We start from the raw sequence: 27,002 nt of genomic DNA on the forward strand, positions 1-27,002 counted from the left end.
CTCCCTGGGAGGCCCCTCAGCTCCTCTCCTCTGGGGAGAAATCCTAGGCAGGGGGCAGGAAAGGGCAAGAGATTATCCTTGAGCATGGACACGCCAACCCAGATGATCCCCAGTGGGGAAAAGTGGGCTTCTCAGTTTGGCATTTCCAACCACACATTTTTACCAGGAAGACAGACTAATAATTGGGCTAGTAATGGACACGACAATCAACATCCACAGCCTTAGCCTTAAGCCTCCCCTTGAAGCCTCCAGGAGCCTTCCAAGCTGTGTTGTTCTGTGACCAAGCACAGCCCAACACCCTTCTGACCTCCTGAGGCTGAGTCAGTCTATTTTCCCCTCCTCTGCCATGCCCAGGCCCTCTCCCTGTCCGGCCCAGCTGCCCTGGCCTCCTTGACCCACTTCCTCTGCCCGGTATGGTTCATAGTCACAATGGTGGCCTCCAAGAGGCAGCAAGACACTCTCATGCCCTGTTCCGAGCTCTCCCACTGTCTCCCCTGTGTGGCTCTTCCAGTTTCTGTGACAGTGGGCCTGCCCCCTCTGGAAAGGCAGATGGGCAAAGTCAAGGGCAATGACTGCAATCCCGTTGGTCATCTTCAATGGCACAAACCCTTTTCTTCGTCTGCAAGCTCCTTGAGGGCAGGGACTGGGCTTTGCTCACCCCGAATCTCCCAGCACAAAGCCTGGCACAGGCTGGAGAATGCTTGTTGCATTGGATTAAGATGCAAAGAGGCACAGGGCACTTCTGCCCACCAACCAGGAGAGAGAAAGCCGCAGACCCCGGACAGCATCCGAATGGCCAGTGGGAAGGCAGGGCCAGTGAGCACCTGGGTTTTATTTTTTTAGAGGCCACAGCTGGCAGGCTCCTGGCCTCCCCTGAACCCAGTTGCCACAACTTTCCACGATGTCCCTCTTCCCATTTCTCTTTCCTTCTCTCCCTCGGGGACTCCTGCACTAAGCAATCCTCAAGCTGCTCTCTTCTCCCAACCATCTCCTGGGTTCCCAAACTTTCAGACAGCATGTTTTTCCAGGAAGAATACTGTATGGGGAGCAAAACCAACATAGAGTTGGCAACTTTTTATTTTGTCCAATGAGGGCTCCCAAAACACAATAGAAACCATCAAAGAAGACGGAGCCACCTTTACCTATCCCTCATTTCCTAAAGGCCATTGAGCACCCTTGAAGTAGGAGGGACATAATCCCAGAATGAAGAGCCAGCGTTTGGGCAAAATAAATCCTATGGAAAGAAAAACTCAAGTTGTTCCCTCGTATTGTTTCACTTGCCTTTGGTCAGTGAAAGCTTTGCCACTAGCGCTTGTCCTCAGAGGAAAGTTGGGAACCATGAAGGTACAGCCTGCCATTCCCATTCTCTTTTTCTCTCTCTCTATCCCTCCCTCCCTCCCTCCCTTCCTCCTTTTCTCTCTCTTCTCTCTCTCTGTCTCTTTTGCTCTCACTCTCTCCTCTCACCCTCAAATTGTGGTAAAATAAACATAACATAAAATTTAGCATCTTAACCACTTTTAAGCACACAGTTCAGTAAATCAAGCCTGACATCACCTCTGGCCTTTGACTCCCTCTGGCCCACTTCCCTGTCCGCCCTCTCCAGCCAGACCACCATAAAGTGCAGTTCCTCAAAGCTTCTGCAAAGCCTCCCAGCTTCCCAGTCAGGCCTGGCTCCAGTCTAATGGAAGAGATAAGATCCCCTCTTTACTCCCTAACTGTGGGCAGCCCCAGCCTCCCATCCCCTGCAAGGCAGGGCAGGATGATGCCACCGGTCCCAGTTTGCCAGCTGTAAAATCCATTAGGGAACATCCAGCACAAACCGCCCGCCTTCAGGCCTTTTCCTGCCCTCTGCCTGTCATTCTCCTTGGCCCCCAGGGTGCAGAGGGTCCCCAGCTTCCTTCCCCTGAAGATGCCCGGAGACAAGCATCTTTGGACCCCCGGTCCCTGCAGGGAACTCCAGCCAGCTGCCTGAAGCAAACGGGGCCTGAGAGATGGAATTGGATCAGGTCATCCATGACCCATTTCCTCTGGAAGGGAGTCGGGTATCAGGAAACACATTTGCCTTTGGGTTTTTAATGTAATTCAACAAACCACAGCTGAAGCTCTTATCCTGTGCTGGGCATTGGGGGTGCGGAGTTTTGTCGTTCATGACCGAGGACCTCATCATGAGACATTAGAGGGGCTCATCCTCCAGGTGAGCAATGTGAAGATAATGATAGATGGCCCAAGGGAATGTGCTGCTGGTGGTGACTCATCTCAGAGCTGAGGGCAGTCCCTCAGGGAAACATTTGGATGCTCCGCTCTGGCCATGTCCCAGGCGAGCTGATGGGCAGAGAGTTCTGCCTGCTTGCCCAGGGAACTCCATTCCCAGAGGCTACAGAGACTGCAACCTGGTAGACCCAGCCTGAAGCCCCAATCCAGCCTGGGCTTTGGGGTCCTCATTGCCCCATGTTGTGGGTTTGGACCCACTTCAGCATGAGCAAGGGTCTTTATATCTTTAAGCCTCAGTGTTCCATCTCAAACATGGGGGTAAAACAGTATCAAACCCTGGGGGCAGGTGTCGGTGTGGGAATTACATAAAGCAAGGCTGCAAAGTACCGCCCAAGGGGCTCAAGCACCCACGAGCACCAAACGAGCACATTCTTTGTCTCCCTTGTCGGTGTTCCCTCTGTCCCGCCACCACTGGGCACCTCCCAGGGTCTCCTCGCCTCGTCTGCTGTCAGTACCTGCCCATCCCTCCCGCTCCTAGCTTTTCTTTTTAAACACCCTCTGGGTGCTGCATGTGCCTTTCCACATGCAGAGAACAGGCTAAGAAAGAAAGGGGTGGGAGGGACAGGTAAGCAGGGATAACTAATTCATCAACCGACCCACTGGTGGTCCTTTCTCCCTCCTCTCCTTCCCTCCTCTCTCTCTCTCTGACACACACACACACACACACACACACACACACACACACCCTGTGTTGGGCCATGAGAGTACCAATTCTTATAAACTCTAAGACCCCTTTCATTTTGGAGACAGACGAACAAGACAAACACACACACACACACACACACACACACACACACACACACACACGCGTGCGCGCGCGCGCCACAGCGCCACCTTTCTCAAGGAGCACCTTAAAGCTCTGCGTGGCTGTTAAAGAGGCTGGACACTAAAGTCATAAGAATAATTGCCTGGCTCTCCTTTAAGCAAAGGAGACTGCACTTGCGCTTGGAAGCACCAGTAACTGGGCTGTTACATCATATTACAAGTATATTTATATGAAAATACTGAAAATATCAATTCTTTTTTAAAAAACAGTTATGCAAACAAGCAGACTTGATGGCATCATTATCAAAATTTAAAAAATATAGGTAGATATTCCCACCCCCGCCCGCATGTTCCAGCTTCTCCTTCCCCAACATGTGGTATATGTGACAGGCTGCACATGTGCCCAGTGGCTGTTTTTTTCATGTAGTTGCTGACATGAGCGGATCATACCACAATGAGCAGGGTACCACCTGAGGGCCATGGTGGCCAGTTGGGCTCTGGCCTTGCTGCCTCTCACTGTGTGGCCATGGATCAGTTTCTTCCCCATTCTGGGCCTCAGCTTTCTCACCTGTGACATAGGAGAGTGGACACCTGGCAAGGCCCCCCCTCCACCCACCCACCCACCCTGCCACTGCTCTGACTTCCAGGACTGGACATCTGGGCTTGGCTGCCTGGGCTCACTCAGCTCCTGATTTTCCAGTAAGGTGGTTGCCTGCAGAGAACGGCCCTATGGCTTGGTTTCCAGATATCTGGAGAAAAGTGTGCTTTCTCTTCTTCCATGAAATCACAAATTTCTCTAGACATTTGGAAACCAAGTCACAGGGTTGTAGGATCTACTTTTTGAACTTTTCATCCCCTGTAGTTGCCAATTCTGCATGTACTAGTCTTGTAGAAATAAGTTAAACTGAAGCAGCTTGAGGGAAGGAACTTGATGGAAGGATGGAGAGTCCACAGGGCTTGTTTTCCAAAGAAAAGTGTTGTTTGGAGGGGCATAATTATAAGCCTACAGCTTATCATAAAGCTATTCAAAAAAAAAAAATGGCCAGGCATGGTGGCTCATGCCTGTAATCCCAGTGCTTTGGGACGCTGAGGTGGGCGGATCACCTGAGGTCAGGAGTTCGAGACCAGCCTGGCCAACATGGTAAAACCCTAACTCTACTAAAAATACAAAAATTAGCTGGGCATGGTGGCAGATGCCTGTAATCCCAGCTATTCGGGAGGCTGAAGCAGGAGAATCGCTTGAATCTGGGAGGCGGAGGTTGCAGTGAGCCGAGATCGCACCACTGCACTCCAGCCTGGGCAAAAAGAGCGAAACTCCATCTCAAAATAATTATAATAACAATAATAATAATAACTCAGAGCCAGGCTTGTGGATGGAAATATAGTGCCCAAGTCACATTCTGCTTAAAGTTGTAACAAATACAGGTGAGTTAAAAGAAAAAAAAAAAGTACGCTTTCTGAGTCAGCCCCAAGGGCTCTCCTTGGCAGCACGGGTTTCCTGCCGGTGAAATGTCCTAGTTGCCTAGGACCCGGGTCCCCGAGGGCAGAGCTCACAGTGAAAGGCAAAGGGTCAGTGTGTGTGAGACAGCAGTGGTGCTGGGCATCAGGCCCTCTTAGGTCCTCAGTTTCCCCTCTACTTAAAGGGCCTTTCTGGGTCTATAATACCTTATGATTCCAAAGCCGGACAGAAGGTCCGAGGAAATCCCCTCGTATTTGTAGTTGAACAGACAAAATCCATTTGTAGAGAGTGGGCATTAAGTACTTTTTTAAAGGGGAAAATTTAGTGTTGATTTAGGAAAAACATGATCCAGTTGTAGAGCACTTAGGAACCATCCCAGAGTTCCCTGGCAAGGAAGGGATGAATTTCTGGCCTCGGGAACTCACATGGAGTCACCGCGGCCCCAGCCCAGGTGGTGCATGGAGCCCAGCTCGCCTACACCTGGCTGGAGAGGGCCTGGTTTTGGGTGGCCTGGGCCCTAGTCCCATATGGGGATGCACATGAGACCTTCTTGGACCCATGGACCTGCTGTCTCCAGAGTCTTTTCTGGGAAAGGGAAGGAGAGCCCTTGAGACAGTCTGAACTCCAAAGCAGATTCTCTCACCTCTGTCCTGGACCCTCGATCCCTGGCCCCTGGCGTGGCAGATGCTTCCCTTCTCACCTGCAGCTCGAGCTCTCGACGATGAAAACTCAGTCCAGGAGCAACAGAGGAAACACATCTTTCCTGGGCACTGCCAGTGGGTGCTGCTCACCGAGTGTGCCTCACCAGTCTGCATGGAAATCTTAAAAATAAAGCTTGTCTTCTTCCCTTTCTCCCTGAATGAAACACACAGAGCAGGATCTCGCCGTTTCATGGGGGCTCGGTGTCATCACCAGGGACAGTCCTCATAGGTCTGTGTGATCAGAAGCCGCTGAGAGCTGGGGTTAGGGCTCCGGCATGCAATGCCTCCACATAGCTGTGCTTTCTTAGTTCGGGGATCTGCTCTCTGCAGCTCTTCTTTTTCTCCCTTGATATCACTCTGTCACTTGTCACTGCTATCATTGAACCTGCCTCTGGTCATTGCCATTTCTACTTCTGACACGTGGCAGCTACTCTTTGTGGTTGTTAAAACTAGACAAGCATACTTGTTCTCATTACGCATAAAGCAAGAGTCACTGGGCACCAAGTGAGGGTCTATGGCGCTCTTCCACGTTGCAGCTCAGAGGCCTTTCATTACATCTGAATTCTGGGATTCGCTTTGGAGAAGAGGTTGCCATGAAAGTGACATGTTATTGTTCTTGCTCTCTAGGGTTGACTGCAGACCAAGTCAACAATACCACAAAATCCCATTGGAGGGAGCCATTGCTAGGAATTTTCCCAACTCCAAATAGACCTCGTATATGAAATTATACATACTGAGCATTTACATACAGATCATATAAAAATTCTAGACATTATTCCCTAGTCACATGTAGTACACATTTAGTATAAATAGACTAAGACAACACTGTATAAAAAGTAAGTGTGCTCTGGGAACGCTGACACAGCACTGATATGGATGCAGCTCTGCAGTCTTTGCCCTGCCCCTGTTTCCAGTTTCCCTGGCGAGCATCCTCAGGAGGGGCCCTGGGACTGATGGAGGTTGGAGGAGAAAGTCACCTGTGTGCCCCAGTGGGTTAGGTGGGTGGTGGGCCATTGTAGCGCAGCATGAGTGTGAAGGAGCGGGCGAAGTTGTTGGCCAGGGTGCAGCTGCGGTCCTCTTCCCTGACTGGGAGCAGGAACAGCAGGAGGAGGAACAGCAGCAGAAGCAACTGCAGTGGGAGCGCCACACAGCACACCCTCCGGAAGAGGGAGCCCAGTCCTCGCCACCGCCGAGTCTGCGGAACCAACACAGCACAGGTGAGTGGGCTGGGGGGCTCTGGTGGTGGGGGGCAGGTTCAGGGGGCGAGGAGGATGCCAGGAGCGGTGGTAGCACTGAACTGACTGTATGACAGTACACATCTCCAAGTTCTCATCTGTGAAACAGGGCTAATGTAAGTTTTGCCAGAAACAGGGTTTCTGCAGTTTTCCCAAAGTATTCAAGGCATGAAAGGAAGAATAGAAAACACAGTTGCAGGCTCTGCCATTGTGACATATATCTTTGCCTGGTGTAGCAGAGTGCTGGCTGTGAATCCTAAGGTCACTTGACTTCTCTGAACCTCAAGTTTCTCATCTACAGATGGGGCAATAATGGCACCTACATGACAGAGTTGTCATGAGGATCCAATGAGGCAGAGCCTGGCACGTAGTAAGTATGTACCAGCTGCTGTCATGATTAGTATGCATCCTTAATATTTCACCATCTAAATCTTCGTCATCACCATCATCACCAGCATCAAGTTTATCATCGTCACTTTCTTCCTCCTCTTGTCTTTCTTCCCTTTCCTCTTTTTCCTCCCCCTCTTCCTTTTCTTTCTTTCTTTCTTTCTTTCTTTTCCTTTGAGATGGAGTCTCGCTCTGTCGCCCAGGCTGGAGTTCAGTGGTGCGATCTCAGCTCACTGCACCCTCCACCTCCCAGGTTCAATCGATTATCTCCCTCAGCCTCCCGGGTAGCTGGGATTACAGGCACCTGCCACCATGCCCAGCTAATTGTTTTGTATTTTTAGTAGAGATGGGGTTTCACCATGTTGGCCATGCTGGTCTTGAATCCTGACCTTGTGATCCACCCTCCTCGGCCTCCCAAAGTGCTGGGATTATAGGTGTGAGCCACCGTGCCTGGCCCCTCTCTTCCTTTTCCTCCCTCTTTCCTTCCCTCTTCTCCCCCTCTTCCTCCTCCTCCTTTTATTTCATCATCAATTTCATCACCATCACTATTGCCATCAGTATCACATGAAGGTTAGTCTCACAAGTCCAAATGCCTAATGGACTTCTCTGCTACAATGTCCCTGAAAGTGGCCAAGAAAACATTTCCTAAGTTCTGGAGGGACTGGCCAGGTTGTGGCTTCGTGGATGTCTGACTGCCAAGGAGTGCAGGGGCAAGAGCTGGTCACTCAGAAGAGTGAGGCCCTCATGGTCAAGATGCTGCAGAGTGCAGGACGAGCCCAGCTTTTAGGATCCTACCGGACTGGGTCCCCACCCAGACTCTGTTACTCAACAGCTATGTGACCTTGGGCAAATCAATATTGGATCCTCTGTTATCTGCTCTGCAAAATGGGGATCAAACACCTACCCCTATTTGCTGGGCTGTGGTGAGGGCTCAAAGCAAAGGTATATATATACCTTGATTGATAAATGTACCAGTTCTTACTATTAGTACTATTAATACTTATTTATAATAATAGTGCTAGCACTATTAGTAACTGTTAGTGACATTCATTACTATTAATATTAGTAATCATAGCACTAGTACTATTATTATAGAATATATCTGCTGGCTCCCTGAAGAACCAAGGTTCACCCTCCAGGGCACCAAAAGCCACAGTCCCGTGATGATGATAGTGATAGTGACCATGGCGATGGAGGTGATGGCAATGATGGCAGTGATGCTTGATGATGGTGGTGATGCGATAATGATCATGACGCTAATGGTGGTGGGGTGGGGGTGGGGTGGTGAGAGTAAGGTGGTGATGATGGTGATAATGATCATGGAAATGGTGATAATGGTGATGATCATGGTGACTGTGATGGTGATGGTAAGTGTGAGTGATAGAGATGATGATGGTGATGGTGATGATGGTGATGGAGATGATGGTGATGATGATGATAGTGATGGTGGTGGTGGTCATGATGGTGAGGGTGATGGTGTTAAGGATGATGGTGATGGTGGTGGTGATGGTGATAGTGATGATGATGGTGGAGGTAGAGATGGTGGTGGTGATGGCGAGGGTAATTGTGGTAAGGATGATGGTGATGGTGATGGTGGTGGTGATGGTGGTGGTGATGGTGATAGTAACGACGATGGTGGAGGTAGAGATGGTGGTGGTGGTGATGGCGAGGGTAATTGTGGTAAGGATGATTGTGATGGTGATGGTGGTGGTGATGGTGAGGGTGATGGTGGTAAGGATGATGGTGATGGTGGTGATGGTGATAGTGATGATGATGGTGGAGGTAGAGATGGTGGTGGTGATGGCGAGGGTAATTGTGGTAAGGATGATGGTGATGGTGGTGGTGATGGTGAGAGTAACGATGATGGTGGAGGTAGAGATGGTGGTGGTGGTGATGGCGAGGGTAATGGTGGTAAGGATGATTGCGATGGTGATGGTGGTGGTGATGGTGAGGGTGATGGTGGTAAGGATGATGGTGATGGTGGTGATGGTGATAGTGATGATGATGGAGGTAGAGATGGTGGTGGTGATGGCGAGGGTGATAGTGGTAAGGATGATGGTGATGGTAATGGTGGTGGTGATGGTGATAGTGATGGTGATGGAGGTAGAGATAGTGGTGGTGGTGATGGTGAGGGCAATGGTGGTAAGGATGACGGTGGTGGTGATGGTGGTGGTGGTGATGGTGAGGGCAATGGTGTTAAGGATGATGGTGATGGTGGTGGTGATGGTGGTAGTGGTGGTAGTGATGGTGAGGGTGATGATGGTGATGAAGAAGCACTGTTAAATGTAAATGTTCCTGGGAGGTTCTAACCTGGGCAGTTCTGTCTCTCTACCTCTCCTCTGAGTCAACTCATGTATTCCCCTGCTCCAAGTATCCCCTCCAGATGATAACGCTTAACCCTGTGCCTCCAGTCTCAAATGTGTTCACTCACCAAAGTCTTTAGACACTGATTTTGTAAAACAGGCTGATTATAACAATGAATAAGTACTCTTGGCTGCATGTATTTCAGCAGTGACTTCGGGAGTGGAGGGTGGGGGTGGGTGACACATTGTTTAAGCGGCTGAATGAGTGTGAGTTCACAGAGAAGGTGGTTCTTCCCATAGCTGCTGGGCTGGGTGGGGCCAAATCTCTGACCCATGAGACCCACCCAGGGAGAGAGAAAAGGGGCAAGACAATGAGCTGGAGGGCCACCCAGCCTGGGTTTCCACTGCAACTAACAACTTGTAATTAAGGTTCTCCCAAATGGAGGGTCTGCTTACAAGTGTCCTTTTTTATTTGCCCCTTCATTCTCAGAGTTAACACTTTGCTTATTCAAGAGAGGGGTTGTGCCTTGGCCATGATCCTCTGGGGAAAATGTCTTTGAAGGTCCAAAAAGTGTTTATACATACAAGTGTTGACAAGGGATGGTCTTCTCAAAGGATTCCTGCTGCCTGCCCAGTGCCTGTTTACTTAGACCTCACATCCTCACTTAGAGGGCCCTGGATTCCAAAATGCTCTTAAAAATAAGACACCTTTCAATATGTTTCCCAAATGCTTAGGAAAACACACACACAAACACACACACACATACACACAGACACACACACACAGACACACACATACACACAACCTTCTAAGAAGCCAACAAGAAAAATGACAATCTTGGCTCTTCCAAAGAGAGAAGGGGCTTCCTCAGGAAGTTATAAGCTCCCCATCTGGTATGGTTTGGTTGTGTCCCCACCCAAATCTCATCTTGAATTATAGTTCCTATAATTCCCATGTGTTATGGGAGGGACCCAGTGGGAGATAATTGAATCATGGGGGCAGTTTCCCCCATACTGTTCTCATGGTAGTGAATAAGTCTCACAAGATCTGATGGTTTTATAAGGGGTTTCCCCTTTCACTTGGCTCCCATTCTCTCTTGTCTGCTGCCATGTAAGATGTGCCTTTCTTCTTCTGCCATAATTGTGAGGCCTCCCCAGCCACGTGGAACTGTGAGTTCATTAAACCTCTTTTTCTTTATAAATTACCCAGTCTCAGGTATGTCTTTATCAGCAGCATGAAAACGGACTAATACATCATCCCTGAAGGTAGGGAAGCAGGGGTTGATGAGCCCATGGGGGTGGGGAGGGAGTATATGTTGTGTAGAGGAGTTAACATACCCAACAGAGGCTCTGACCAAGAGTCCTCCAAGGTCTTACATGATGAATCTGAGACTCCAGATTTCTGGGGATCGCAGGCTAGAGTTCATCACAGTCCATGAGACCTAATCTTCTACCATTGGTGAAAGGGGATGTGGGGGAAATATAAGGTTTGGAGTCTTGGGTTCTAACCCTGACTCTACCACATCCTAGATGTGTGATCTAGGGCATGTCACTTAGCCTCTCAGAGCCTCAGTTTCTTCTCTGTTGGGAGAGAGTGATACTTGCCTACCAATGTAGGAAGGATAAATGAGGCCATGCATGCTATGCATAAAGTGCACAGTAGGCACCCAATAAAGGCTCACTTCCTTTCTCCTCTGGCTGATGGGTGTGGGGCAGAGAGGCAGCTCCTGCAAGCCCCACCAGCTTCCCCTCTGCCAGGGATGCAGGGATTAGGCACCATCATCACCTCCAGTCCCATCAGGGAAGAAAGCACTGCCCTCCTTAAATGCCATCTCTCAGCTCCTTAAAGACCCTCACGTCCTATTGCCACAGGGCCTTTGCACAGGCTGTCCCTTGTGTCTGGAATGCTCATTGCCCTTCTTTCTCCACTCCACCTGGTTAGCGCTGACTGATCACTCTAATCTCACCCTGAGTCACTTCCTCCAGGAGACCTTCCCTGGCCTTACACATCCTCAGGGCACCCTTTCTTCTGGATCACTGATTAAGATCTGTGCTGCCCTTAACTCCTCGGAGGCGGGGTCCACATTAGTCTTATGCTTTACTGTATCCTCAGCAGTGCTCAGTAAGTATTTGCTGAATGAATGAAACCATGAATATAAGGCTCCTTCCCTCCCTGCACCTCTGGCCATCAGCTTCTCCCTCAATACATCGGAGGCCACCACCGAGACACGGGCCACCTGCTGTCTGCGAGCTGTTCTCACTGTGCCCATGGTTCACCAGGATGTCTGGGCTCCACTTGTTAGTGAACTCACTAACTCAGGACCAAAGGTCCTGAGCTCCACTCTTCACCTCACTCAGGGGCCTCCTAGGCACCTTGAGCATCTCTGTGAGGCCGACTTTCCTATGCTCATTTTACAGAGGAAGAAACTGAGTCTGGGAGAGTACCCAGTCCAAGGTCACACAGATAGGCTCAGCTCTCCAGTGTCACTCCAGAGCCCAGGCTCTTCCTACTATCCCACGTGGCATTTCTCACAAGAAACAGCAATTAAAACGACAACAAAAGTCTCTGGGGCCTCTGTTGTTCAACCGGGATCTGTGGAGGATGGGTGTGCTCTGACCTGGGGCCTGGAGGGAGGAAGTCACATCCCATCACCACTGAGGCTAAGGGTCTTAACTGGGACCTGGCCAGGTCTCAGTACCCACTACAAAGATGCTTCCAGGCAGGCACCAAGTGCGGGACGGTGGGAGGAGGCCCACTGAGCCAGCTGCTCTCTGGCATGGAGGGTGCGCCCGCCCCACTGCCTCTCATGAAACCCTCACTGAGCCACGTGTTGGCCTCTGAAGGCCCCTCTGAGCACTGCTCAGTCCCTGCTGGCTTCCTCCTCCTGGGTGTCCCCAAGACTTCCAGGAAGGGGGTGTGGCCAGGACCACTGTCTTGCTCTGGCAGCGCCAGCAGGTCTTAGGGCAGCCCTGGTTTCCCGGACTGGGCCCTGCCACTTCTGACTTGGATGTTGTCTTTGCTAAGTTCTGGGCACCAGAAGCACTGAATTACAGCCCTGCGTTCGCTCCCCGTAAGAACTCAGAGGCTCCGGGAATTTCCCACACGTGGACATGATGGCAGTGGCTGGGCAGGGTCTGGGTTCGTCTTGCCTCCTCACTGGGGTAGCTCTGCGTGGATGTCAGGACACAGAGATGTATTTTTTCAGTTGATTTTGGAGAGGGAGAGGGATGGGACGATCTGAGCTGGCCTGTGGTTTAGCTAATAGGTGAGAAGTGCCCATGGATGTAATGATGGAGTGATATTGTCATTACTCAAGCAAGGACGGAGCCTCATCCAGGAGTGGATGTATGACCATAGGCTTCCTCTCCTCCCCCTACTTCCCTTCTGCACCTTTCCTTATCTGCCATCCCCCTGTGAGCAGGCTCTGCTCCTAGGATGGAGACCAAGGTCAGTGAGGGTCTAGGTTGACTCACAGGCACCTAGTTTGGGAAACTGTGTGATCATGATGCTTTTTGTTGATAGGGGCACGGGGATTTGATGGGCATAGGGATTTGATGGGGATGGGGATTTGATGGGGATGGGGATTTGATGGGGATGGGGATTTGATGGGGATGAGGATTTGATGGGGATGGGGATTTGATGGGGATGGGGATTTGATGGGGATGGGGATTTGATGGGGATGGGGTTTTGATGGGGATGGGGATTTGATGGGGATGGGGATTTGATGGGGATGAGGATTTGGTAGGCATGGGGATTTGATGGGGATGGGGATTTGATGGGGATGAGGATTTGATAGGCATGGGGATTTGATGGGGATGGGGATTTGATGGGGATGGGGATTTGATGGGGATGGGGATTTGACGGGCATGGGAGGTCAGCTTTAGATGTGATGAGTGGGAGGTGCCTGCGGGACCCCCAAGGAAACATCTAGTGGGCAGTTGAGGTTTTAGGACTGAGGCTAGAAGGAGAGACCTGCATTACAGATGAAGCAAGAGCTCACGCAGTCTGAAGACAGTGTATAACCACAGGCGTGGAAGGAGGTGCCAGGGAGAGTCACCTATGAGACGGTGCAGAAAGCCACAGGTGTGAGAGGAGATGCCAAGGAGAAAATGACCCAAGAGACAGTGCATAAACCAGAGGCCTGGAAGGAGATGCCAGGGAGAGCCACCCACCAGATGGTGCATGAACCACAGGCATGGGAGGAGATGCCAGGGAGAGTTACCCATGAGATAGTGTGCAAACCACAGGCTTGGAAGGAGGTGCCAGGGAGAGTGACCCAGGAGAGGGACAGGTCCTGGAGAACCTGAGGATGCCACCCATGAAGAAAGAGGCATTGTATTTCTAGTGCCTCTACCCAGCCCCTACAGGTCACTTATCCATTACAAAAGCAATGGTAGCAACTTCACAGGGAGAAGCCTCTCTAAGGGCGGCCATTCTTAACTGATGGTCAGAGTGAGCACAGCCCATGTGCGACATGCTGACGCCATGTGTCTCCTGATAAGAGGCACAAGTAAACCACAGCACCGCTCTGTGACATTCCTGCCAGGAACCTGCCACCAAATCCAATCACAAGGAAACAGCAGGGAAACCCAAACCAAGGGATATTCCACAAACTGTCCGGCCTGTACTCAAAAAGGTCAAGGTCAAGAAGAATTAAGAAAAACTGAGGAACTGGGCCAGACTGAAGGAAAACAGAGATGTGGCAATAAATGCAATGTGTGATCTTGGATTGGATCCTGGACTGAGAAAAAAAATCTACCAGTAAGACTGTAAGTGGTACATCTCCAGACAATGGAATATAATTCAGTGGTCAAAAGAAATGAGCTATTGGCCTGGCACAGTGGCTCATGCCTGTAATCCCAGCACTTTGAAAGGCCAACGCAGGTGGATCACTTGAGGTCAGGAGTTTGAGACCAGCCTGGCCAACATGGTGAAACCCCAACTCTACTAAAAATACAAAAAAAAAAAAAATTAGCCTGGTGTGATGGTGGGCACCTGTAATTCCAGCTACTCAGGAGGCTGGGGCAGGAGAATCGCTTGAACCTGGGAGATGGAGGTTGCAGTGAGCAGAGATTGCACCACTGCACTCCAGCCTGGGCAACAGAGTGAGACTCCATCTAAAAAAAAAAAAAAGAAAGAAAAGAAAAAGAAAAAAGAAATGAGCTGTCAAGCCACAAAGACACTGAGGAACCTTAAATGCATGTTGACAGGTAAAAGAAGTCAGTCTGAAAGGCTGCATAGTGTATGAATCCAGCCATAGGACGTCCTAGAAAAGGCAAACCATGGAGACAGCAGAAAGATGTGTGGTTGCCAGGGCCTGGGGAGAGGTGGGGAGGGATGAGTAGGTGGAGCACAGGGGATTTTCAGGGCAGTGAAATTCTTCTGCAACATACTTTAGTGGTGGCTACTGGTCATTAGACCTTTGTCCACGCCCATAGGTTGTACAATACCAAGAGTTGGCGCTCATGCAAGCTGTGGACTGAGTTAATAACAATATATCAACTGGTTCATCAGCCTTAGCAAATGGAGCACACTAATGCAAGATGTTAATTAATGGGGAAGATGGAGGAGGCTGGGATGAGAGGAGGTCTATGGGAATACTTTGTACATTCTGCTCAATTTTTCTATAAACCGAAAGCTGCTCAAAAACGAAAGTCTATAAATTCAAAAGAGACTATTGAGACAGCTTAAAATTTTAAAATATGGACTGTGGATTAAATAACAGTATTTTATCAACATTGAGTGTTATCAACACTGACCTAGATAGCTGGCAAACAATAAAACAAAGACAGAAGTATCAGGATAGAGGCAGCTGGAAGAGGAGGCCATGGCCATCGACCCCAGTGCCCCAGGGCCAAATGTGATAAGAACAGCAGTTCACTGGTCTTAGTGAAGAAGTAGCTACTGGGTACCTCACTGGGGTGAATTTCAGAGGAGTTGTGGGGTGGAAGGTGAGTGACAGAAAGACGAAGAAATAGAAAGAGCAAGTGTAGAGAACGCTTCTCTGGATCTCAGTAGTCAAGGACTAGTTTCAAATACTTCATGACCAAAGTTTTAGCACCAACCTGTTCACAAATCATCAAAGACTGATTGCTTCTGGGCTCTGTAGACGGACGGAGTGGCGAGGCCGTGGGATGACACAGAGCATGGTTTGAAGCCTGTCCCTGGCTCTCCCTTTTAGAGGTCAGAGACTGCATGGCCCTAGCAAAGCCCAGGCCTTTAGTTGTGACCAGGAAAGAAGCAGATTTGACCTGCCCCCGGAGTTCCACAGTAAGTCACAGGGGTAAAAACTCAACCTATGTTGCCCCTCCCAACTCCCATCTGACCCCATCCCACGTGAGAGAGAAGGGGCCAAGGGGCCCAGAAACCATTTCCTCCCACTATAAAAGGAGAAGGTAGTTGTGAGTGTTAAAGACCAAGCACACGTGTTCCCAGCACAGTGTCTGACACACAAGAGGGATTTTTGCAAAAAAAAATCATAATTTTTGTGGGCGGCAAGCCACCCAGGTGCCGAGGCAAGAGACCGAGGGCACGAGCTGTTCCAGTATAATAAAATATATATAATAAGAATAGTTATACTATTGGGAGACAGAGGTGGGTGGATCATGAGATCAGGAGATTGAGACCATCCTGGCTAACACAGTGAAACCACGTCTCTACTAAAAATACAAAAAAAAATTAGCCAGGCGTGGTGGCGGGCACCTGTAGTCCCAGCTACTTGGGAGGCTGAGGCGGGAGAATGGCATGAACCCAGGAGGTGGAGCTTGCAGTGATCCAAGATCGCACCACTGCACTCCAGCCTGGGTGACAAAGCAAGACTCCGTCTCAAAAAAAAAAAAAAAAAAAGAATAGTTATACTAGATATAGATCTTAGATATGATTATATATGAATATCATTAATCATTAGTTTGTAGCAATTACTCTTTATTCTAATATTATAATAATCCTCGCTCTATAATCATAAGCTAGGAAAAACCAGGCCATACAGAGATAGGAGCTGAGGGGACATAGTGAGAAGTGACCAGAAGACAGAGTGCAAGCCTTCTGTTATGCCCGGACAGGGCCACCAGAGGGCTCCCTGGTCTAGGGGTAACGCCAGTGTCTGGGAAGACGCCCATTGTCAAGCAGACGGTGGTCTAGCGGTAGCTTCAGTGCCAAGGGGAAACACCCGCCACTTAGCAGACTGGGAAACCGAGTCTCCCTTTTCCCAGGGGAGTTTAGAGAAGACTCTACTCCTCCACCTCTTGTGGAGGGACTGACATCAGTCAGGCCCGCCCGCAGTTATCCGGAGGCCTAACCGTCTCCCTGTGATGCTGTGCTTCAGTGGTCACGCTCCTAGTTCACTTTGATGTTCCATCCTGTACACCTGGCTCTGCCTTCTAGATAGCAGCAGCAAATTAGTGACAGTACTAAAAGTCTCTGATATGCAGAAATAATGGCATAAGCTGTCCTCTCTCTCTCCCTCTCTCTCTCTGCCTTGGCTGCCAGGCAGGGAAGAGCCCCCTGTCCAGTGGACATGTGACTCATGTGACCTTGTCAATCATTGGAGATGACTCACACTCCTTACCCTGCCCCTTTTGCCTTGTATCCAATAAATAACAGCGCAGCCTGGCATTCGGGGCCACTACCGGTCTCTGTGTCTTGGTGGTAGTGGTCCCCCGGGCCCAGCTGTCTTTTCTTTTATCTCTTTGTCTTGTGTCTTTATTTCTACAATCTCTCGTCTCCGCATATGGGGAGAAAAACTCACCGACCCTGTGGGGCTGTTCCCTACAAATTTTGAGAGAAAGTTATGATCTAACATGGAATACTCACTGAGATTTGGTATTACAGTAGCTCATTCAATCTAAGACGCTGATTATAAAGTGCACCATTATTTTACAAACTGCTAAGAAAGAAAAGAACAGCAACCAAGATGGTGCATCTGATTGGAAAGCCCACATCAATATGGGGGACCAAGGGAGCTGCACCTTCAATGTAAGGAGAAATGAGAAATAAACCCACCTCACAGAAAGAGGAGGCAAGGAAATTCCAGGTCTTCTGTTGGCAGTGGGTGAAGGATAGGAAATCAAAACTCTTCCTCAAGAGTTTGAACCACACACGCTGGAGCTCCCCAAGGTTGGCGGTCTCAGTTTACACAATCAGTGTGGTCCAAAGGAAACCCAAATAGAACACAACCCGCAAGCAGACATTTTAATTTAAAGGAATCTCAGGTTGGGGGTGACAGGCAGTAAACCTAAATCTTCACTGGAAGAACTACATTGTAATAAGACACCTGAATTCCAGAGATGTGAAAATGTGAAAAATTATGAGTCTTAAAACCTATGAAACACAGTCAAATAAATAAAATGCTACTGTCAGGTCACACAACATCTGGGTCTATATTCCAAGAGCCCACATATGAAATGGATGGGAGATGCCTGCTCTCTGCTTCTGCAAACTAGCACTGCCCTATTTCACCCTGGCTCACAGAACCTTTGACCAATCCATCCCCAACTAAAAGTTTGTCTCAGGTGGGGCTATACCGCTTCCCTGGGCCAATGCAAGGAATGCAATTCGGTCGACTCACAGCACAACTGCAACTCAAAAAGCAATGCCATTTCACGTGTCTAAATGCTGCAGGCAAACACACCCGCGGCAGTGAGTTGGCAAGTGGGTAGGCAGCTGCAAATTTAATAAATCTTAATTATTCTGTTGATACAAACAAGCAGGCTGAAGCCACTGACGTAGCTGGGGCTTTCAATGACTTGGAGCATGGAGGGAGGAAAAAAAGTGTGGAGAACCAACTGCTCATAAATAATTAGCTTTGGGATAAGTTTTTTTTCCCCCTTTCCCCTTAGACCAAAAATAATATGTGGAATGTTTTCAAGTTGGCAAGATTACAGCCTCTGAAGACAGCACCTACTTTCTACCTGCCAGGCCTGTGGATGTGCATACGTGCATGCGTGCGCATAACCACACAGGCATACGCCACACCCCAACCCGTGAAGAATCACGCACACACCAAAGCTAAAGGAGGATTTCCCCCTCAGATGTGTCATTGCTCCCTTCGCTCTCAGAAAGAAAAGCAGGACGGTGTCTGCAGAAGTCTCCCAGGTCCCCATTCACACAGCACTTGAGAACCTACTATGTGCCATGGTTACAACAGGAACTTTGCTACCAGGAGCTGAGTGAACTCGCATTTAAATTTGGAAGACTGCGGCTAAATGACTCACTGAAGGTCACACACGCTAATGGTGGAGCCTGGGTTTGAACCCAGAGTGTAAAGTGGTGGTTCTCAAAGTGTGGTCCCCAGGCCCCCAGCAGCAGCATCACCTGGGATCGTGTTAGAAATGCAGATTCATGGGCCACCCTAAAACTGATGAATCGAAAACTCTGGAGGTGGGGTCCAGCAATCTATGTTTTATCAAGCTGTCCTATAAATGAGCCACAGATGGTCTCCGTGTAGTGGCCCCCACGTTGTTTACTTCTTCACAGTGGGCTGAGATCCGTTAGCTCAAAAGGCAGCAAGCACCAAAGTCAGATTTTTACACATCCAATTGTTTTAAACATAGCCCAAATAAGCAGATTCTTTAGTCATTTAGGGCTTTCCGTCTTTGCATACCCCACCAAGCTGTGCCCAACGTCTTCTGGTCATAGACAAGATACACCTCAGGGCTACATGGATCACAAGTGGTGTGACCTTCAGAGCTCTCTGACCCAGAGATTCCCACTGTGCTACTGAGCAACATCAGCTGGACATGTGCGCTCTGGCCCCATCCCCCTCTCTCCACCCAAGCAGGATGTACAGTCTACAGGACAGGTCACTGCACTTCTGTTCACTGATCTTGGCACAGTCAGAACTAAGGAAGGAAGGAAGGAAGGAAGGGAGGGAGGGAGGGAGGGAGGGAGGGTAGAGACAGCAATGAACGCTATGGCTGTGAACATACCACAGTAACACATTAATTACAGGTTGTAGGAACCTGAGGCTGTGCTGGAGGGCTGGTGTCAGCCAGCAAATGTCACTACTCAAAAACATTTAGTGTGCACTTACTATGTGCTAGGCACCATGGCTAGACACCAGGGGGCCCAGACTTGACACCCACATGGATCCTGGCCTAGGGGCTGCATAGGTGGGGGCTTCCAACCAGAGAGAGGCTTAAAGTGCAGGAGCTAGAGTCGGTCTGGACACAAGGTCCTAGGTCCCCTGTCTCCCACCAGGACCCACCAGGCTGGCCTGTGTAGAGCACCTGTCCTTTCCTGATGATTTTCCCTTTCTCATGAGAAGTGTGTTTGTTATTCTAAACTGGGGGGTGTTGGGGGCAGGGCTTAAGTGATCAGAAGCATTTCTACTTTCATATACAACAGTTCACACGATCTTCAAAATAAGTTCATGAAGTAAATAAGGTTGCCATTAATAGTTCCATTTTAGGCTGGGTGCAGTGGCTCATGCCTGTAATCCCAGCACTTTGGGAGGCCGAGGAGGGTGGATCACCTGAGGTCAGGAGTTTGAGACTAGCCTGGCCAACATGGTGAAACCCCGTCTCTACTGAAAATACAAAAATTAGCCGGGTGTGGTAGCGCATGCCTGTAATCCCAGCTACTCGGGAGGCTGAGGCAGGAAAATTGCTTGAACCTGGGAGGCAGAGGTTGCAGTGAGCTGAGATTGTGCCATTGCACTCCAGCCTGTGTGACAGGAGACTGTGTCTCAAAGGAAAAAAAAAAAAAGCTCCATTTTATAGATGGGGAAAGTGAGCCCCAAGGGGCCAAACAACTCCCTCGAAGCCACAAAGCCAGTTGGTATTGGGCCCAGAGCCCAGCCTTGATTTTGTGACTGCCCTGCCCAGTCCATTGGTTACCCACTCTCCTATAGATGTTACTTATGACACCAGCCAGAGGCCAAGAAGAAATCACAGATTTCTAGGAAATGCAGATTCCAAAGAATGAGAGATCTCAAGGAACTCAGAGCTCCTTGGATCAGAGCATGCCGGAGGAGGCTCGTGTCATTACGGGCCAATGCCTAGCAGGAAAACACAGCATTCATTCCCTTGGAAACAGTGGCACTAGGAGACACCGATTTACACTTGGCTTTTCCAGAAATGGGGAGACACCCCAGGCCCCAGGGAAGTCTTCTCCAAGTCACAACGTGGAAGTTTAACAACATGAGTTTTGGATTCAGAGGCCAGAGACCACTGAGGGGCTGAGGCCTTCCTTGAACAAGTCACTTCAGGCTTGCCCCTTCTGTTTCCTCGCGCTGAAAGTTGAGTTTATACTGCCTCCTAGGTGTCACTGGGAGAGTTACAGGAGAGGCCCTAACCACAACTTAGCACAGTTCCTGGCACACACAGTGGATGGCCAATACATAGCATCTCGAGTAATAATCATACCTATTACTCATTGTTGTCATTATTACTGCTGTTATTGTTATTGCTTCAGCCTGCAAAGACCCTGGGAGTGACTCTGAGCACGGCTCAGTAGGGTAAGTGGAAACACCTGCCTAGTAGAACTCAAAGGCACAATCCCTCCCTCTCCTGTCCCTACCGAGCCCCATAGACTCTCCATCACCAGGGTGGCCACACCGTCCAGTTTGCCCGCAACAACCCAGGTTTCCTGGGACAGTCCCGGTTCACACCTGTTGTCACAGCATAATCATTGGTAGCATCTTTGTCCACTCCCCAGCGTGTCCTGATTTAGGAGGGTGAACTCCAAGATCCCCTCTCTGCTATGTGCCTGTCCCAGCGGAGGACTCTGCACACCCTGCCAGCCTCCCCCCAAGCCTGGGGCTTCTTGAGATCAAGAATCCTGGGGCCCAGCACAGCGCAGCCCAGAGTTGATCCCCCATAAATGTTCTTTGGTCTTCCTGGAACCTTCCAGAAAGCCCACGAGTCTTGCCCCAGTGTCACGGGCCCACCAACCCTCCAGGCACCCTGCCTGCTAGCCGTGTGGAGCAGATGGCAGACACTGTACCTTTTGGAATCCAGTCGGCTCCCCTGGAGAACTTTGTGTCTGTTATTTTAGGGAAGGAGAGGAAAAGGGGGAAAAAAAATAAGTTAAGTGAGTGAAACTTAAATCCCAACAGAGCCTGTAATGGAATATTCGTTTTGTCAGGGGAGTGTTTCTTTAAAACTTCTGGTCATCTGGACAGCCTGAGCCAGCAGGTGATTCGATTTAATGAGCTTTTTAACACACTTCAGGCCCAGCTGGGATTCCGTCTGGAAAGGCCGTGGCCAAGGCCGGCGGGGGCCATGGCCAACCTGGCTTGGGCTGGGCTGACACCTAGTGGCCGTCTCGGCTGCTCCCGGGCCAGGAAAGCCTGGGGTGCCCAGCTTGGGGCTGGGGTCTGAGGCTGAAAGGGCCCTTAGGGGCCAGCTCACCACCCTCCTCAGACTTAGGGACCCAGGAAACTTAATGTCTGTGCCTCAGTTTCCTCATTGGTTCACAGGGCATGTAACAGCACCTCCTTTAAAGGGCTGTTATAAGGACATAGCATTGAGCAAAGGTTGTGATCATTACTAGTTTTGCTATTATTATTATTATTATTATTATTATTATTATTATTTTGTGTGAGGAGACACAGGGGCCCCCGAAAAGGAAGGTGCTTGCTCAACTAAGACACAGGGCAAGTTAGAGACATGGGGCTGGACCCCAGGGCCCCTGATGCCACTCCAGTGCTTCCCCAGGTCACGCCTACAACACACGGGTGTGTCTGCAGGCTGGCTCTGCCACTGACCACCCACGCGGCCTCGGGCAAGGTTTTTCACTGCTTGGAGTCTCAGCTCCCCTCTGGAGTCTGGAGATACAATGACTTGAGCAGAGGGGAACCGTACAGACTGAATGGGACAGTGCACACAGGGCCCTCGGCTTGGGAGATAGGAAGCACTCCTTACACATTAATTATGAGGTCACTGCTGTCCTGACTGGGACTTCAGCCTCATGAGGTGGTTGGATGGCCAAATGGCATCACCTGAGTCAAGTGCCCAGAACCCATGAGTGTCCCTGTCCTCTGCCTGAGTGGTCACCACTGCCTGGTGTATGAATGCACAGGGCAGGGTGGATGCAGGCTTAGCACTGTATCCCCAGGCAAATCCGGCCCAGCTATAGTCCTGTCCCTGGAATCTGGGACCTGCACATCCTTGGCACCTACCAGCAGGTGGCCAGAGTCCTTCAGCTTGGACTTGTACAGCATCCACTGGTAGCGCAGATCTTCCAGCTCATCCGAAGTCCCCCTTGCTGGCCCGAGACGAAGGAGGTTCTCAAAGAGATGCTGACCTTCTGGCACCCGAGCCTCCAGCTCCTGGGGGAAACAGCAGCGTCATGGTGCGGCTTCCAAATGGCCCAGACAGCCCCACCTGAATGGTAAGGATGGGTCCATCAAATTTCACTTGACAGACAGGTAGGCAGGGAGGAGGCAGACAGAATCCATAAAGTGGGACTCCCATCTGTGCAATTCAAGCCAAGGCCTAGCCCTTGCTCTCAGGAATGCTACAGGATGGCCTCCTGCATGGAACAGGCAGCTGGGCTGCAGACCTCCAGTGGTCACTTCCAAATATGACATTCCAGGACCAAGTCCTCCAGAGGGCTTGACTAGAGTTCGCATCATTCTAAAAGCTGTCATTGTGAACATGTCTTTCTGTTAGCATTTTGAGCCTGGCAGAATGGTGTTGTAATGTGCAGATTTTTCTCAGGAAATATAAGTACTGTGTTCCCTTGGGATGGAAACTTTTATTCTCAGGACTCCTGAGAGGTGGTGTGATGGGGCAGTAGGAGCGGGGCTATAAATCTGGGAGCCCAGGTTTAAATCCTGGCTTTGGATCCTGGCTCTGCCCCATTCTACTAGCATGTAATATGGGACACCTTGCTTAGCTTCTCAGAGCCCACAGGAATGTATGCTGTACAAAAAGCAAGGGGGTTTAACTTGAGGAACGGAAAGTCATTTCTGATATGGCTGGAGTTGGGTGGTGGTGCGGTGGGGGGAATGAGAGGAGTAGCCAGATATGAGACAGGAGAGGCAGGCAAGGAAGACTTCCAGGTAATGGCCAACTAGATAATTGGGACCAAACCTCCCACTAAGGACAAAATATTTAAAGCATTTTAAAGGCATAAAAGTATTAACAAAAGAATGTGAGGCACACCGGGCCACAACTTGGGAAAGAATGAAAACCCAGGGCAGTCAGCGCTGTGTTCAGATCTGCTTTTGCCCATAGAACATTTGCCAATTTGGAAGGAATAGCTGTAAAACATCTTTGCTTTTGGCAGCCTCACTGGGCTGGGGAGACAAAGGTCAAAGTCTGGGGCCTGCAGAGGTGGAGATTCTGATAGGGTTCATTCACCCTTTTGCTGAGCTCCTAAAGCCTTCACCCTATTAAAAATGAACCAGAAGTAAACCTGGACCTTGTGTAGACTTGCAGCCCAGTTCAAAGTCATCTTAGTAGACCAGGGAAACTCAAGCCTTGAACTTGGATTTAGTGGTCCCAGAATGAAAGGTCCCTACTCGCCTGGCAGTAGCAAATAAAATCAACTCTGGAGGAAAAGATTATCCTAAATCTTTTTTTCTTTTTGAGGCAGAGTTTCGCTCTTGTTGCCCAGGCTGGAGTGCAATGGCGCGATCTTGGCTCACGGCAACCTCTGCCTCCCAGGTTCAAGCAATTCTCCTGCCTTAGCCTCCCAAATAGCTGGGATTACAGGCATGCACCACCATGCCCAGCTAATTTTGTATTTTCAGTAGAAACGTGGTTTCTCCATGTTGAGGCTGGTCTCGAACTCCTGACCTCAGGTGATCCACCCGCCTCAGCCTCCCAAAGTGCGGGGATTACAGGCGTGAGCCACCGTGCCCTGCCTATCCTAAATCTTAAATCACTCTTATACATATTTTGGCAAACACAATGTCTAGCACACAAAGCAGCCACATGAAGACACAAGAAACCAAGAGTAAGAACAGGCAGAAATAATATACAACAGAAACATTCATAAAATGCCTTGAGACGTTAGAATTATTAGATACAATCTGTAAAAAGCTATGTTTACTATGTTCAAATAATTAAAAGATAGGTTTAAAAATTTCAGCAAGTATCTGGAAGGTATGAAAAATGATAGAGTTTCAGTTAAGACAGGAGCTATAAAATAAGAAAAAAAAAGATAAGAAAAATGATAGAGTAGATTATTAAAAGCACCAAATAGAAGTTCTAGAACTGATAACTGCAACAACAAAAGTTAAGAACTCAATAGACACGTGTAACAGAAGATGAAACACAGCTAAAGAGAGAATTAGTAAACTGAAAGATGAATCAGAAAAACTATCCAGAATGCAAAACGAAGAGAGAAAAGGATGAAAAATACACAGGAGAGAGTAAGAGACATAAAGCACACAGTGAGAAGTAGTTACATATGTTTAAATGATATCACAGTAGGAGAGGAGAAAGGGAACAAGGCAGAGGTGATATTTTAAGAAAGATTGTTAGTAGAAAAAAATACAAGTAACAAGTTTGGGAATTAAGAGAAAAAAAAATAAGGTTAGAGAGTTTTCCAGAAAGATCCTAGACCACAGATTCGGGAGTTAAAATGAATCCCAACCCAGATAAATAAAAAGAAATTCAAACCTAAACATATCATGGTAAGATTGCATAAAAATAGGGAAACAGAAGTGAGCTAGGGCCTGATTGAGAATGGCCTTGAATAATAAACTCAGGGGTTAAACTCTATAGTGAAAGGTTTTCATTAGGGGGAGGACAGGGTCATATTTGTTATTCTGGCTGCAGAATGAGCCATGACCTAGATGGGACCCAACAGGAAGAAAGGAGGATCAGCTGGGAGGCTACAGCCATAGTCAAGGCCAAAAATGGTAAGTGCCTAAATTAAGACAATGGTAGTGCGAGGGAAGAGAAACACAAAATATCTAGGAGGTGGAATCAAGGAGCTTTAGCAACTGATTAGATGTGGGAGTGAAGAAGACAGGAGAGAAGTAGTAGTTCAGTTGCAAAAATGGCTGTGAGTTTCCCCATCTCCCTCCCCCCAGCCATATCCATACCCACTGCAATATGACTTTGCCATCCCTTCCATCAAGTAGTGGAGTCTCTTTCCCTTTCCTTGACTCTAGGCTGGTTTTGGCAAACAGAATGCAGGGGAATTAATGTTATACTGGCTCCTAGTCTTGACCTCAAAAGTCCTTGCCTGCTGCTATTGCTCTCTTCTGCCCTGCCTCTGCTATGAGAAGTCCAAGCTGTGCCACAGGAGCATACCAGATGTGTAGTCCACGTCATTCTCATCTCTAATAGCCCACCAACCCCTAGAAGTAGAGACACCCAACTGACCTATAACTGACAGCAGACAGACTGGAGGCACTGCCCGGTTGAGTTCAGCCTAACTTGCCATGCTTCCGAAACATGGGTTAAATACACAGTTGTTGTTTTCAGCCACAAACTGTTGGGATGGTTTGTCACACAGCAATAGCTAAGTGACAGGAGTCAAGTGATTAGTGGTGATATTTTCCAAGTAGGGAAATACATAAGCATGCTGAACACACGAATGAATGCCAGAAAAAGTTCTAAAATCTTTGAACCAAAAAAGTTTAAAAGCCATTATCTATACACAAGGGAGAACAGCTCACAAACTGTGGGTGTGCTCCTTCTTTTGAAGAACTCCCTGGTGGCAAATGCCTCTGTGGGTGCAAACCTTATGGATGAGGGACCTTTCCTGGGGAACAGACCTGCAGCTTCGATTTTCTGGTCCTCAAGTCCTCGGCTGTAGAAGTTCTCATTGCGATGATTCTAACCAGCTTGGAGTTTTCCACCTGCAACCACTGCCCAAAGTTCCTCAGGAGCTGGGAGAAATCTTCATGGCTCCCTTCTTCTTCCTGTAGAAGATTTGCCTGTAGGATCACACATGGCCAAAGCGTCAGAGGTGAAAGAGCCCCCTGGCCATGTGTCCTGGGAATTCCACCCGAGGCAGAGGGGCAGGGACCAGGACAAGATGCCCAAAATGGCGATGGGAGAGGCCTGGGGGATGAACAATGAATCTCTACTCAACATGGTCACATTTAAGGGCCAAGAACATTCCTCACTGTCCCCTCTCTGGTCCCCTGAGAGGTGACGGAAGCCACCACCATCTCTTACCACGATGGCTATACAAATAGTCACCCTTCCACCATGCTTGCCCCCTCGGGGCTCCATGACCAGAGTGCTCTGTCTATGATGCAAGCCCATTCAGCTAACTTCTTGGTTATCCACGTTGGTGCCCCTCACTACTCCCCAGTGTGACCCAGGAGTCTTGGTTCCACTGCGCATGCTGCCTTCCCTGTCCTCTGAGCCTGGGCCTGCAGACGTGTCTTGGCCCCTCAAACTGGCACTCGAATTTCTCCCTCTGCTCTTCACACACACTGTCTCCTCCGTGGGGAACACACCTCTCTCCCTCCTCTCCTCACTGCCACTCAGCCGTGAAAATTCAGCTGAGATTTCTTATCTTCCAGGAGAGGCTTCCCGGTCCCGGACCTAGGAACTGCTACAGGCTCCCATAGCCTCTGGCCTGTCTGCCAAGGTGCACCATGTTTTTTTTGTTTGTTTGTTTTTTGTTTTTTGTGAACCCTTATTTAACAGCCTGTGGATGCCACTCCCTTGCTTCTTTCTTTTCAACAAAGCTCAGTTTGTTTAAAGGCAGTAAGGGAAAGTGATGGGTAAAACAATGTAGTTAGTTCTTTTTTTTTTCTTTTATAAAATATAGTCATGGCACAAAAATAGACCCATCTTGTATGATTTTAGTTTCCATTCTGGGGCCAGCAGGAAGTGTTCGGCCCCGATGCTCTCTCCCTTGCAGATGCTACTGCTAGTGGCTCACAGAGGTGAGTATCTCCCGGGCCCAGAAGCATGGGCCTATCCCGAGAGCTTGTTAGAAATGCAGAATCGAATTGTGGGC

At 49.2% G+C, this 27,002-nt stretch overlaps 1 protein-coding gene across 7 annotated transcripts in view; it reads right to left on the bottom strand.

Moving 5' to 3' along the window:
- Positions 1 to 3,245: 3,245 nt before the first annotated feature.
- Positions 3,246 to 27,002, bottom strand: part of SYNE3 (spectrin repeat containing nuclear envelope family member 3) — a 102,376-nt gene continuing 78,619 nt past the window's right edge. For 4 of the 7 annotated variants that reach the window (XM_063596111.1, XM_034938076.3, XM_063596109.1 and 1 more), the window contains 4 exons: positions 25,801 to 25,962; positions 22,243 to 22,392; positions 21,066 to 21,104; positions 3,246 to 6,391 (listed from right to left, as the gene is read on the bottom strand). In XM_063596111.1, the coding sequence (XP_063452181.1) occupies positions 6,191 to 6,391; positions 21,066 to 21,104; positions 22,243 to 22,392; positions 25,801 to 25,962 (552 nt within the window). In that variant the 3' untranslated portion in view covers positions 3,246 to 6,190. The remainder of the gene's footprint in view (positions 6,392 to 21,065; positions 21,105 to 22,242; positions 22,393 to 25,800; positions 25,963 to 27,002) is intronic. The other 3 variants (XM_034938078.3, XM_063596110.1, XM_055097989.2) reach the window with 1 other exon arrangement.

The sequence above is a fragment of the Pan paniscus genome, chromosome 15, assembly GCF_029289425.2.
Source record: "Pan paniscus chromosome 15, NHGRI_mPanPan1-v2.0_pri, whole genome shotgun sequence".
Classification (NCBI taxonomy): domain Eukaryota; kingdom Metazoa; phylum Chordata; class Mammalia; order Primates; family Hominidae; genus Pan; species Pan paniscus.